This window comes from Schistocerca americana, chromosome 11 (assembly GCF_021461395.2).
Source record: "Schistocerca americana isolate TAMUIC-IGC-003095 chromosome 11, iqSchAmer2.1, whole genome shotgun sequence".
Lineage (NCBI taxonomy): Eukaryota > Metazoa > Arthropoda > Insecta > Orthoptera > Acrididae > Schistocerca > Schistocerca americana.
The window spans coordinates 197,128,872-197,144,342 of record NC_060129.1 but is presented as its reverse complement, the minus strand read 5'-3'; the positions used below and the strand labels follow the sequence as shown (position 1 = coordinate 197,144,342).

At 42.5% G+C, this 15,471-nt stretch overlaps 1 protein-coding gene across 1 annotated transcript in view; it reads left to right on the top strand.

Moving 5' to 3' along the window:
- Positions 1-15,471, top strand: part of LOC124553547 — a 328,767-nt gene that overhangs the window by 131,483 nt on the left and 181,813 nt on the right. Inside the window, exons 2-6 of the mRNA XM_047127394.1 lie at positions 4,385-4,492; positions 8,479-8,840; positions 11,434-11,962; positions 13,169-13,472; positions 14,408-14,612. Coding sequence (XP_046983350.1) covers positions 4,385-4,492; positions 8,479-8,840; positions 11,434-11,962; positions 13,169-13,472; positions 14,408-14,612 — 1,508 coding nt within the window. The remainder of the gene's footprint in view (positions 1-4,384; positions 4,493-8,478; positions 8,841-11,433; positions 11,963-13,168; positions 13,473-14,407; positions 14,613-15,471) is intronic.

Below are 15,471 nucleotides of genomic sequence, written 5' to 3'. Positions count from 1 at the left end.
CTTAAGAGATGTGTTCCACAGTGGTGAAACCGAGCGAGGTGGTGCAGTGGTTAGACACTGGACTCGCATTCGGGAGGACGACGGTTCAATCCCGCGTCCGGCCACCCTGATTTAGGTTTTCCGTGATTTCCCTAAATCGCTCCAGGCAAATGCCGGGATGGTTCCTTTCAAAGGGCACGGCCGACTTCCTTCCCCGTCCTTCCCTAATCCGATGAGACCGATGACCTCGCTGTCTGGTCTCTTTCCCCAAACCAACCAACCAACCACAGTGGTGAAGATGGTGTCGATAGCTCTAGGTATGCGTTTTAGAGCCCACGTTTTCCTTCACTTTTTCACCTCTAGTAATCATTTGCCCTATCTCTGATTATTGACTTCGTCCTGGGACACCCTGCATAAAAGGAAGAAACAGCCCAGTATTTTGGAAATAGCTTGGACATGTAGTTGTTTCTGAAGACAACTGAAACAGGACTCACAGATCCACAAGTTAAGAAGCAAACATTATGTCTCAAGCTGTTCAGTGTTTCCAAACAGTTACTTTGTCTAGAAAGAGGAGGGTAGAGACGATCTGATAATAAACTGCCATAAAACACTGGGTCAGGAAGCAAAGGCAGGAAAGGATATGTATGCTACCTTATGGAAATGGAATGAAAGCATTGTATAAAGTTTTTTACTAAATTTTTCCACCTCGAGTGACAAAAATGACCGTTACCGGTTGTTAGTAAACCAGCGATAAGAAATAAAAGCTTTGAGGTTTGCTGATTCTGTTAGAGGCAGCAAAGGACTGGGAAGAGCAAATTGGTCATTGTATTGAGAGGAGGAGTGTTTGTTTATGAAGTAGAGAAATTTGTTAATATCAAATATAGATTTGAGTGTGAGGAAGTCTTTTCTGAAAGTATTTGTCCCGAATGTAGTCATGTATAGAAGTGAAACATGGATGACAAACAATTTAGATGAGAAGAAAATAGAAGCTTTTGAATGTGGTGCTACAGAAGAAAGAGTTTGTTCATACATAACTTTCTGCTACCAGTCACAGGTTTCTTTTATTTACGTTTTACACGACGCGTTTTGGGAAACGATTCCCATTTCGAGTGTGTATTTCTTTGTACTGAGCCATTTTTTTCGTAATGTTTTTGATGTGTGACATTCTGCTTTGTTGTGTTGACTTTACTGGGGAAAAGGCAAAGCAAGTTTGTGAAAGACTGTGCTGGAGTGCAGTTTATTCTTCGTGTTTTACAGTCCCGGTTAATGTATTTCAATAAAACAGATATCCCCCCTGACTAATTTCCGACCACTGTATCTAATGGTAACAAAAAATTCTAATTTTGTTTGTAAGTGGGAACAAACACGTATTTAGTTGACATTGGGAATTGCATAAAACATGTGATAAACAGTATTTGTGTGGGATTACTCTAGGCATGCATTACAAAACTGAAACTGAAAGCATCTGCTGAAACACCAGTTGTCAAATAGATAAGATCTCAGTTTATGTTCGTCATTAATTATAATTGTCTGTTAGATGCTTCACATCATTTGTAAATGGGATGGATTTTTTATGGCTGAGTACAGTACCATTTTCTCTGCACATTGAGGCTGGGTGATATGTATTACAGAGCATTTCTCCTCCTATTATATTATTTACGGATGTTAATGCATTCAGATTTACAGTGACCACTGCTCCTTGCCATGTATCAAACAGTAATTTTCAATCTAGATAGTCTAATAACTTGCAGGACGTCTCATAAGGTATGTTTATAATTTTCTTTTAAATTCCCAGTTTATTGCTCTCTGTTTCCATGGAGCTTGTTGTATATTTTCCTAACACAATACATAACTCCTTTCTGAAAGCTGGGCAAGGAGGAAAAGTCTACATGAAATTATTTTTATATCTTGCATTGTGATTCTGTAGATCACAGTTCATTTGAAAAGTCAGCAGCAAAAATCATTAACAGTAAATATATTGGGAAGTCAGTCTAAGAATTTGAAGATCCTTAAAAAGGCTTCTGTGAGGTGTACATTTACCTACTTGACATAGTAGTCTTACTGCTGACTTCTGATAACTATGTAAGAACACAGGGATTGACAATAGTTTTGTTATTTTTTTAATTTTTTTATTTAGTTCCACTTAAAATGTTGAATGATGCTACTGGGCCATATTAGAATTTGTTAAAAGATTATAAACTGCACTGATTCCATAAATTGTTATTGATAACTGGCTTCAAATGTAATTGACAGTACTTATAATAAGCAGAATCACAAAACTGAGTGGTGTTATCCATAGAAGGTAACACAGATGCAGCATATATCTAAACAAATAACCCAGTTCATAGTTCTAATTGCAGGTTGCCTATCTGATGGCTTCCAGAAGGAACAAAAGTTTGATTTTCACATTTTATACTGTTATTGACCAAATTTAAAAATGTAATATGCATAATCTACTCATTAAGTGGTGTAACCTTGTGTTCGAGTTTTAATACAATGACATATATTACAGTTAGAAACTGTGATACATCTTTGAGGTAGCATAACTCACGGTGCCCAAATTACCCTGATTATATTCGATGAGTATATGAAAATGAGAGCACTTAATGACTTCCAATGAACATTTCATCGAATTTCAAACTTTCTCAAAACCATTTCTCGCTGTCATCTCCCTAATAAATACTGAGAGGAAACAATCTTATTGCTTACTACATTTTCACTGTTCGTGCAGTAAAGCTACAGTTAAGTGTCGGGTATGACGTCTGAATTTATTACCTCTTTACTGGTATCTCTATTTGCAACACTGTTTGCGGACGTTATCCACTTATATGACGGAATGTGCCAGCAAAATTATATAATTGTATGATAAACAGTTCAACAGGAAGTTGGTGTCATAAACATTGATGTGCATGAAAAACTATATTTTACTTAAGACGGAGCACAAATTACTGAGGTGATTTTCATCTAGTGTTTCATTTTGAGAGCACTTAGTGACTTACAACAAACTTTAAGCACAATTATAAACATTTTTGGAATCTCTTTGTTACTTACATTGATCAGCCAGAATATTATGATCACCTACCTAATAGCTGGTATGTTCCACCTTTGGCACGGTTGGTGATGTGTTGTGACGTGGAAGCAGCGAGCCCTGGGTAGGCACCTACAACTGACATAATTCCCATAAATTCCAGGGAGAGAGGTGACGAGTTCTGACGCCACATTTGGGCACATCCCAGGTGTGTTCGATGCGGTTCAGATCTGGCGAGTTGGGGAGTCAGCACGCCAATTGGAATTCTGCACTGTGTTTCTCGAACCACTCCGTCACACTCCTGCCCTTGTGATACAGTGCATTTCTTGTTGGAATGCATTTCACGGCTGTCGTGAAATGTTATCGTCACAAAGACGTGTACGTAGTCTGCTACCAGTATACGATACTCCTTGGGCATCGTGGTGGCTTGCAGGAGCTCTGCTGGACCTGTGGATGCCCACTTGAATGTTCCCAGAGCATTATGGAGCTGCCATCAGCTTGTCTCTGTCCCACAGTACAGGTTGTTCCCCTGGAGATGATGAGGGATTCACACCTTCTCATTGGCATGACGATGAAGGAGGTGTCAGGATGCATCGTACCGTGCAACGCTCTGCCACTGTTCTAACATCCAGTGCCGATGGTTACGTGCCCATTTCAGTCTCAGTTGTCAATGTTGTGGTGTTAACATTAGCAGATGCACAGGTTAGCAGATGCGGTGGCTCACCATTAGGATTGTTCAGTGCACAGTGTGTTCGAACACACTCGTACTCTGCCCAGCATTAAAGTCTTATCTTAATTCCACGACAGTTTGCTGCCTGTCCTGGCTTACCAGTCTACCCGACCTAAGACGTCCGATGTGTAATGATGGGTGGCTGCCCAACCCCACAATGTCTGGATGTGGTTTCACCTCAGTTTTGCCAAGTGTCGAGGGCGTTTACCGCAGCATCCCCAAACAGCCGACGAGTCGTGCCGAGCCTCTGGGCCGTCACAATCTGCCCTCGGCCAAACTACTGTAGATTGCAAGCCTTCCCTATTCTACGTGCGGACAGCACACTCACTGACATTACGTACACTGTGCACGTGTCTGACTAGCAGCTATTTCTTGCCTGGTGACACTGCTATCACCTGGATAGGATTATACGTGTAGTAGGTCGGCGGTCATTATGTTCTGGCTGCTCAGAGCACATGGTTAATGTCAAATATTTAACAAATTAACTCATTTGTAAAAGTAATCAGATATTTGAAGCTGTTTTATATGTGGTAGTTCAATTCTTCAAGAGTCACGGTTTTACCGATGTAAAACTAAAATGTTTCAGTCGTAAAATGACGACAGCTCAGGTAAAGCAAAACTGCATAATTTGCTCTCGTATGTTGCAGATATCTTCAGACAACCTTTTGCGGCCCCCGAAGGTGTCCCAAACTTGTCGTTCAGAGCGGCAGATTCTCTCCGTGGGGCCCATTGCTTGGACAACGACTTATCACAAAGTAAGTGTCCAGTATCACTTCCTCTTCAGTACAACAGCTCTTTGTTGAGGAGTCTTATTCCATCTTTGCCCAGTCTCTATACGTGTCAGTCAGTGTTATCTTTATGGTACTTACTCAACCAGTCCATTGTAGCTGTACTCTCTCCCTTGAGCGAGCTTTGCGATCTGAACTCGGGTGCTCACTTCTGTCAGTATCTCCCTTGCCATTGAAATGTGAGGGCATCAGGATGTGTTGTGATTTGTGAGCAGATAGCTGAGTTGATTACAGCATTGTCTGTGTAAAACAAGGTGCTATGTTTGAAACCTTGTCTCTTGCATACTTTTAATTTTCTGGGATGTTTCAAAATGGCCAAAATTTAGATGATCATTGAAATATTCAGTCTAGATAAATTATATTTTAATATATTTGTTACAGTCTCCCTCCTTGATAAAATACGTTACTGGAATAATGACTATTCTGCATTCTTTGTGCCATACGAACTCTGTGGGCTGATCAGTAGCGTGGGGTGGGAAGTTGTGGTTAACAATGCACCATCTGGTGAGTTCATAGTCAGTCATTACCACATACATTTTCTCTCCACTTACTGGTCATCATCTGTTACATTACTTTTTGTGTTCAACTGTGCATAAAAACATAAATTGGTAACTTGTATTAAAAATGCATCTAAACTAGTGAACTATGTTGTAAACTGTTGTAGATCGTCACATCCCATGAGATATTTGTGTAAAGTCCAAACAGTATCAGGAGCGTTAGGGATTTAAAAATGCAACTTTTCTAATCACGGTAATATTAAGTGTACTTGGAGACATGACAAATATAATGCAATTAAATTTTATTCCCTTAGCTTTGGTCATTGTGCTACACATTTCTATTGGACAAAGCCCTACCTGGTGGGAATATGTTGCGAAGATAATGTATAAGCAATAGCCCTTGACTTATCCTAGACCATTGTGTTCTCCAGACTGTCAGTAACAGTTCATCTTCTCTGTTCTGACTTCAGTATTTGAGTTCAAGTAACAGTTGTTTTAGTTAACAGTGATTCAACAATATTTGTGTATTACTATAGCATAGCCAACTAATCATGGCCGAAGTAAAGAGCCTATAAAATTCAGAGTGGCAATAGCCAAGAAAGCACTTGTGAAAGAGGGTTTTGTTAACATTTTATATATATTTAAGTGTTAAGAAGTCTTTTCTGAGTATGGAAGTGGTGTTTGGACAGTAATCAGTTCAGACAGTAAAGTAAGAGAAGCTTTTGAAATAGGGTGCTACAAAAGAATGTTGAAAATGTAATGGGTAGACCACATACCAAATAAGGAGGCAGTGAATCACAATCTGGAGAAAAGAAATTTATGGCACAACTTGACTAAAATAAGGGATCGGTTGATGGGACACATTCCGAAGTGTCAAGGCATTGTCAGTCTTGTAATGTGGAGACGTGTGGTTGGAAGGGTGGGAATAAAAATTATATAGGGAGACAAAAGGATGAATACAGCAAGTAGGCTCAAGTGGATGTAGATAATAGTATTTATTTGGTGGTGAAGAACCTTGGATAGGATTGGGTATTGTGCAGAGCTCCATTGAAGCACCTCCGGACAGAAGACGACCACACCAGTAGACATACAGAGCGCCTCCTTGGGTCATCAGCCTCAGTTAATAATGAACAGTAAGTATTGACAGCTCTTGCCGCAGTGTCAACTGTTGGAAAGGATCTTAGAGACTAGAAGTAAAAATCCCCAGTTGTTTTCGGCTGCCTTCCACTGAACCCTTATGTTATGTCACTCCTTTAACAGTTGTTTTAACTCCCACTTCTGTGTACCATTCTAACTTTGCTGAATATGCAGAGGAACTGTCTGGTCTCGTATTGTTTTTCCTGAGAAACTTTTAAGGGGACTACACCCTGCCTACCGGTATGTAACCCATGTTAATTTAGGCAAGTATTTGACCCATTTATGAAAAAACTATTTGGTGCAGGAACTTAATATTTTTACTGTATGTTACATGATGCTAATAAACTGCACTAAAATCTACTTTATCCATTTGATAGTTTTTAAGAAATACTTTTTTAAACTTATTAACAAAAAATATTTAACTTCCTGGCAGATTAAAACTGTCTGCCGGACCGAGACTCGAACTCGGGACCTTTGCCTTTCGCGGGCAAGAGCACTTAGAAGGTCAGGATGAGCCAAGTCCCCGAAAATAGGTTTAATTGCTGTAATAACAGCAGCAGGAAAAGAATGCTGGTGAGAATAAGATTCTCCAGTTGCCTGAGCCCTATTGTATTTGCACCACGAATTTTCTCCTGATGGACACAATCCATGACATGGCTTATCATCAGTAGAGGACTTATGGAAGAATATGGCCCAAACATCTCTCTTCATTGCCTCCAGATTTTCTTTATTCCTCCTAATTGCCTGCCCATAGTACACCTGCAAGTTTTCTATTTCAGTTTTAGTTAACCGACCCTGTCCGGTCAACAATTTTCCATCTTCTAATTTTTTCCCTCTCATATCAACAGTTTTCTCAGCCTCGTTCACAAACGTTTTTCAACATGGCCTGCACATTCTATTTTGCTAATAATGGCGTCTTCATATGGCTTGTAGTTCAACACATTGTTGTATGCCTTACTGTCACCATAGCCCAAATATTTGATGTACCGTACACCACTTGTTTCTACGGAGCGATATTTGTTGTACACCATGAACTTCCATACCACCACTTGTTCCTCTAAAATTATCCACACAGTTGTTCTTTATGTTCATTGACTTTACAACATTTGCAATATTTAAACATTATCTCCACGTCTAACACTTTACCAGTGTCTACACTCGTGCCAGTCACTACTCCATTCAGAGTAGTATGTCCTATTTTATGCCAACTTCCATCAAGTACAACTGCAATATCCGAACATCCATCATTTTCTTCCAATGCTTCCCTAGCAGCCAGTTTCATGCTTTCCTCACTGACCTCACATACAGCTTTCTCTAAGATTGCAGTCAGTTTTTCAAATTTATCTGTGGTTGATGTAAGCTCATCACTGAACAAAATGTTCTCCCTACAGCCGTGCCCTTGCCAATGGATCGTAAGGCATAAGCTAATCTAGTATTGATTTCATAAGGTCCACTTGCATCTGGTTTTGAAGAACTCATAAATGAAAGCACAGCTGAGAATTTAGTGCAAATTAAATCCAAAGCAATTGCTAGGCCTTTTCTCCCACTGGTACTCTCACAATTTTTCACTCTCTGTGACTCATAACACTGTCTACATTGTACAGATTTAGAAATTACATCTGATAATATTCTCAAATTTATAATAATGTTACTGCACCCCTTGTAACTTACAGTAAATTTGTTGTAACTCTCTTGAAATGGTGAGAGCTTCTTTTATGATGCACTTGTTGAAAAATTACAATTAGAAACATCATTGCCAGGCGACATAACCTCTTGTACGGAAAGCTTTCTAAACTTGTTTCCTCTAAATTGTCATTTCTTGAAAATGCCTTTACGTTTTGTCATCTTCAATAAACACAACAAAACAAGGACTGCAAACTTAAGTATAACAACTACTCGCAATCATACTTGAACAAAACTAACTGCGTGTTTGAATGCGTGTTGTTTACAAACAGCAGAAACAAAAGAATACTGACTGTTGCATTCCAAGGATAGCCAACACACTCGGGGGGGGATATAAAGATCTAAAATATATGCAGAAAAGTGGGTGGCAGAAAAGTGAGCGTGGCACATAAACACTCGTGGTAGGAAAATGCTCTTTAAATTCTCAAAAACATTTTTTTTCAGCAAAATCCTTTTCAGAGTACTTAAATAAAATCTTAATCTATCGAAATATGATGAAAATCGATTTTTTTTTACCTGAAGCACGGTGTAGTCCCCTTAAGGGCTCAGTACTCTCAGGGTGAGGGGTACTGGAAACCTGTGGTGCAGCCACTCTGTCCCGTACGGGTTGTATGGGAAACGGTCGCTCTGTTGCAGGTGACGCGGACGACCTACTGCTGCGGCCACCGTTCCGGCCGGCACCACGGACGGCCCCGCCGGATGATGCGGACCAGGTGGTGCCGGCGAGCCCCCGGCCGGCACGTGACGCCACGGTGCCATTCTGCTACGGCGGGCGCCTTCCCGCCTCCATCTACTACGCGACGGGGACTCGTGTGACGAGGCCGCAGTGCGTTGCCGGCCTGGTGCTGCCCGATATCCTAAACGACGTGGCGGGAGCTTCCCCGTCACCCCCGGCCCCGGACGCGGAATCTGAGTCGGAACCGGACGTCGAGACTGACGCGGAAGCTCCGGAGCTGGGCGTGGGGCGTGACGTCGTCACGGGCATTCTGTACGACATTGTGAGTGAGAGAGGCTGTCTTTGTCTTTAATCTTCTGAGAAAGTGTCTGTCTTTCTCTTAAATGACATTGTTTTTCACTTTTGACTATGTTTTTGTTGTGCTGTTCCAAACTCGGCATATGTGCCATTATCAAACCTCCACAATAATGTAATGCAATGTACTAAGAAAAGCATAATAGAAGAACCGCAGTACGTGAAACAAATTTGCAGCTTGTTAACATTCACATACGTACAAGACTCAATATAATATTACGGTTTAGCTAGAGATTAAAAATATCATCCTCTCGGGGCTGTGTCGCCTGTGATCAGTCAGTGTAGCATGATGCGTAGATTTATTCAGGTTTATTTAGATTCAGGTTGAAGTCAGTCACTACGTTTCTTTTTTTGTCAGAAATCACCTTACTGTGCACTGGTAATCCACAATCTGGATCATCCACAACTGATAGTTGGGAGAACGTGTAATTGCTACAGCTGCATTTGCTTGTTGTTCTCTGCTTAGTGTGGCAAATGCAATTGTGTGACTAGCACCGGCTGCAGACTGCTTTGGGGGGTGCTTCTGCACTATTTACCTCATTCTTGCCTCAGCTGTTCTATGCAGTTCTGTTTCCAGTAGGCCGCAGCTCGTGGTCATGCGGTAGCGTTCTCGCTTCCCACGCCCGGGTTCCCGGGTTCGATTCCCGGCGGGGTCAGGGATTTTCTCTGCCTCGTGATGACTGGGTGTTGTGTGATGGCCTTAGGTTAGTCAGGTTTAAGTAGTTCTAAGTTCTAGGGGACTGATGACCATAGATGTTAAGTCCCATAGTGCTCAGAGCCATTCTGTTTCCTGTAATACAGCTGCAGTACAGATACAACTCATCTGTCTGCTGTGGGAATCGAGAGAGAGAGAGAGAGAGAGAGAGAGAGAGAGAGAGAGAGAGAGAGAGAGAGAGAGAGAGAGAGTGTGTAATGAAGTGATCGGTATGCACCCCCACGGTTGGCCTCCTGTACCCGATGGCAGGGGTATCTCAGTAAGGGTGCCACAGCAACATAGGGCCGAGTGTGCGCCTTCCTCCACAGATCCGCCTGCTGCTCGGAGGATCTACACACTTGCACAGGCTGGCAACAGAGCAGTGTGTGGCCGACAGGCTGTCAGAGAAACTGTGAGAAACCTACTTTTGTTTGTAGTAGTTTGAGAAGTTTTAGAAAAGTAAAGGCTGTTTCATCATTACTTAAAAATAAATCAATAGCAAAATGATTCTTAAAATTGTTTGACACAGGTTGCACGGAAGACAGTTTGTCGACCTGCCTAAAATTGTTGTTTTAATACTCTGCAGTTAGGTTTGACGTGGTGGTCACTGGCAGAACTTGGGTACAGTACATACAAAAAGAGCATACAGTTTACTAAGGGAAAGGACATAATACAGTCTGAAATTACAGTTGTGACACTGTCTTCTTTTTGTTGCCCACAGAGATAGGAGCAACTCGGGCAACAAGCAACACTTCTGAATAAGATACTGACTGAGTACGAATTCTAATGTTTATATCGATTTGTAACGTCGCTTTTATAGTAGGGACTGTCTGTAGTGCCATGAAAATTGACAATAACTGTAAAATGACATCACATTTTCGTTATTTAGTTTCCTAAGGATCCTGCGAGGTACGAAACGGTACTTCACAGGTCAGTTTATTTATGATTCTTTTGTGATCTGCACATTTACTGAATGTCATTTTCCTTGAATAATAAAAAATTGGTATTAAATACCAGAAGTCCTGAAGTTTTGCAGAAAGACATTGTATATCTACCCAACAAAGTAGGGTTTTGTTCACTATACTTTCAACCGAATCTGCGAATGCAATGTTTCTGTTATTTAACGTACCAAATTACGAACCACAACTGTAGCTAAAGGGAAAGTCACACAGGTGTGATAAATTATCTAAAGCAATAAAACTGTTTCACAACATAGAATAAATAAATTCCACAATTGTTGCTATATCTGAGCCACAGACGGCAAGAATCTGCAACGTTCATTTTTACAGCAAAAGTAATTACATTCACAAAATCATTCTTATATTAGAAAGTCTAATGAAATATAAGAGTGGGCGAATCATTAGGCTCGGGATGTGTCCTGTTGACTGACTTCTTCCTTTAATCGAGTCGAGTTACAAATTTATTTTTTCCTCCAATCTCGATTCGGTACGTCCTCGTCAGTTATCCGGTCTACACTCTTAACCTGAGGCATTGTTCTGCAGCACCACGTGTCGAAGGCATTTATTCTCTTTTTGTCGGAACTGTCGATCGTACACGTTTTATTTCTTTTTCGAGGCTACACGCCGTAAAAATATGTTCGGAAAAGAAATGCAAACACATCAGTTAATTCTCGGTATTAACAAATTTCACATTTTCTTATTTTATACCTATTGCGAGTCTGAATTTTATATCCCCTCTGCTTCAGCCATTCTCTGTTATTTTGCTGCTCAGAGAACTGATAGATTACTCTGTATGCAGAAATACGGTACAACTACAGTGTTCCTAACAATTCCCCATTTCCTAAAGTCGTTTAAAGAAAACGAGGTTTCTGTCGGCATAACTTGTAACTGTACATTTTTCTGAGCAGGTGAGACAGTCCACCAGTGGTCAGAGCTCGCACCAATCACCGACACGAGACGACACGGCAATGGAGGCGGAGGAACTCGCAGAGACAGAGGAGCGACCGACGGAACCGGAAGATAGGACAACGGATCCGGAAGATCGGCCAGCGGATCCGGAAGATCGGCCAGCGGATCCGGAAGATCGGCCAGCGGAACCAGAAGAGCAGCCGACGGAACCGGAAGAGCGACCGTCGGAACCGGAGGAGGGACCTGCGGAGGCAGAGGAGGGACCTGCGGAGGCAGGACCAGTGGAGGCGGAGGCAGCGGCGGAGGGGGGACCGGTGGAGGCAGAAGCGGAGGACCTGGTGCCTCTCTCACCGTCATTGGCAGCTGGTGCTGAGGGTGCAAGTGCAGTACCTGAGGAAGAGCCTGCCAGTGTAATCCCGTCCGAGAAGGAAGATCGGGAGCAAGAAACTAAGACTGAGACCGAGGAGGGAGCGGCACAGAATAATGCCGAGGAGATTGTGCGAGGCGTGGCTGAAGAGGATTCCGCAGGTATGCCAGACTGTTCAGTTTTAGTGGCTACCAGTGGGCTAGTATTATAAAGGCTTTTCTTAGTTACTAGTAAAATGCTCTCGTGAGGCACGGGCTGCTTAGACGCGATAGGAACGCTGCACAATTACCAGTGGTCTTTGTAAGCCTTAGATATTACGTAAAGTGTTAACATTTGTTCAACATCGTATCGTACCTGAACAGTGGCATTTGCACCGAGAACCTCCTCCCCCCTTTTTTATTTATTTTTAATTAATTAATATCCTTATCCCTCGGTCGCAATTCACAGACCGGGGGGGGGGTGATGTGTGCGAGGTGAGGTTTCTGTGCTGCCTGCCACACCGATTTAGGGATTGAATTTTGAAAGTCATATATACAGTGGTGTAAGTGAAGGCCTCAAGAATCACACCCTGTAGCCATTCACTCAGGTGGGCCATTGTTTAGAAGTAATTGACAAAAATGAATTTATTGTAACCCCCTAGATGACCAAGAGTCTTGAAACTATTGCTAATTTGTAAAATGTCAGTGTAGTTCAGCAGTTAAGTTATTTGGCTGGTGTGATGAAGGTTGTGTGATTGTGTCCTGTTGGGTGCCAAGCAATGATTGAATTATTTTTTCCTCTATAATGAAGCAACTGTCATTATTTTTATTCAGTTAATCTGTTCAAATATAATTTTGTTATTTCTAATCTTTTGCCTGTTTATTTGCTTTCATTGTTTCTTCCTTCATTCTTCTTCCATTTGGAACTTTGCCATGAGATGTTAATCATTTTTATGTATTTACTTCAATTTAATTTCTTCCTTCACATTATGTTTTTGGCACGTTATTGCAATCGGTACTGCTATTATTCATTTTGCTCGAATTTCATTTATTCTTTTTATGGAACTTTCTTACATTTAGTCTCCATCTGCGTTATTTTATTTTTGACTCTGTTGCACAGCCAATACAAGTAGGTTATTTTGTCTTTAATTGTTTAACTGTTAAGTCAGTATTTTGTAATGTGTATACAACTACAATAGATAAATGAAAATAATTGTGATCACAGGGGCAGAGATTCCAAATGCGCAGAGTGACATCCGTCGTAGACATTGAAAACTTTCTTTTCAAACATTTGTAAAAACTATTCCTTTGGAGTTGCAACCGCTCACGTAACGCATTTTTTATTTGCGACGACACACCATTATCTGACCGTACTGTGACTTACGGCAGGTGCGGAAGTTCCCGACGCCGTTCCCGAGGGAGAGAACGCGGCCTCGCGGTCGCCGAGGTCCCGCGAGGAAGCGGATCGGTCCCCGCGCGACAGCCCGGTGGAGACGGCGGTGCCGACCTCTGCCGGCGAGGAAAGTACACTGACTGCTGAGAGCGGCGAGACGGGCGACCGGGGCGACAGCGAAATGGACGTCCGCAAGGAGGGGGACAGCCTGCGCTGCAGCGTGCCACTCGAGAAGGTGCCGCAGTTCGACGCGGCTGCAGTGGTGCAGGCAGCAGACGCAGACAAGTCGGAGCTGAAAAAGTAAGCCAGAGCTGCTTTTCGTTTGCTGTGCAACACTTCTGAAGTTGTATGGGCTTTTGTTAAATTGAAACAATGAGAAAAGTACAGTGTGGGTTTTAGTTAATTAATTCCACTGATAGCACTTTTAATGTGGATGTTCTGGGCCTGCCACCTGATTTCTGCCCAATGATATTTCCTCCCAAGATGTTTTTTCTGAAGCTTTTGTGTTGAACTAGGGGTGCAGTTGATTTAGTTTTAGTTCCCTGTACCAAGTTATCAATGTTCTTTTCTCTTCAATTTCTGTTAGCCTTTTTTAGTAATTTTCTTTCAGTCCAAGATGCTTTCGTGACATCTTTATACTAATATTTCTATAGTTTCTAATGTTTTCTTGACGAGCTGGAGTGTGTGCGCACCTGCATGTGTGCCCCTGCGTGCGCGTGCGCGCGCTCGCGCGCTCACACACACACACACACACACACACACACACACACACACACACACATTCTCTCTCTCTCCTTTGTGCCCCTAAATTGTGTTGGCTTGACACACAATGCCAGGACTTCAGTTTGGCGGCTGGTGCACGTTTGGGTGGGCACTGTATTGGATGAGTTGGGCACATTGGTAGAGGGACAGGAAAACAGGAAGGAGGACTGGGGAACTTGGAAGGACAGCAGAAGATGACCATGGGTCTTTTTGTAGGGGTATCAGACAGAAATCGTCTCATTTTGTGTCTCCACTCGAGGCACTCGTAGTCTCGGCAGAGGAAGGCATTTGGGCATTCGTGATCTGCATTCTACTGTGTGACGAAGTGGTTTCTTTTAAGTGTTTTACATCTCAGAGCTGTATTTGTTAGGGGGTAAAATGGGGAGGCTGTCTGGTGCGAGATATCCTCTAACACTTATTATCTAATACGGAGTGGACCATGTCAGTGCTGGAGCTGTTTGTGGTGTGTGCAGGTTCCAGTTCCGCATGGAGCCGACGCACCGCACACCGAAGGGATTCCTGTGCGAGGTGTGTTCGACGGTGTACAAGCGCTCGTTCAGCCTGAAGCGCCACTACCTGCGCTGCCACGTCAGCGTCTGCTACCTGTCGGAGCGCGACGTCGCGAACTGCGGCATCGCCAACCCTTCCAAGGCCGGGGCACCGCTCTCCTACGCCAAGGTCAGTGCCGGAAAAGTGTGTGTGCGAACGGCTTTTTCTGTTACTGCTGCTATTGCGTGCCGGATTCCGAAATTACTTAAAAGTGAATCCCAGTATAATTCCCCCACTGTAGGCTTTGCACAGTCCCTTTCTTATATCCCTTCTTGAGTAGCAGAGCACTCTGTTGTGGAAATCTGCCCCATCTCGTAAACGTATTTGTATCGAAGATATTGCTGCCGAATTCCCACCTGTGTCAGTGATTCTGTAGCTTGTAGCACTGTTAGTTTTCTTCAAACTCCTGCCCTCTCCTCGCCCTACTGAAAAGTGGTATTTTCAAAACAATATGCAAAATACTTCAGATGTAATTCTATATCCACATCTGTATTCTGTGTAGCTGTTGTGTAACGAGTGGTGCTCCAGTATCACTCGAGTTTTTCCTGGCATATAAAATGTTCAAACAACTTACGGGAATGTAGCTAGTCGACATCTTCGACAGCTACCAGTATTTTGACGTGTGAACACTCCGTCATTTTTGAGATACGAGTGCGAGAAGGGAAATTTAAACCCTCAGACAAACACACACTAGCGTCACCGCAAAGACGACCTATGTAGGAAGTCATTGGTAGTGAAATTAATTACCAGTGGGTGAGCAAGTAGTCTGAACTCTGTCCCTCTGTTCTCTGACCAGGGAGAGTGGGATTTTTGGCATAACTGAAGCAAAAACCTCCCATCTTTATTTGTAAGGTCACTTGCTAATTCAATCTCAGCTGCTTCCTTACTATCCACTATTCCAACACCTAGAAGTACAGGTCAGAATCTCTGTGTTACATTCTATAGGACAGCTGATACCAAGGCAGTGTTCTGAAACAAAAATTGTCTG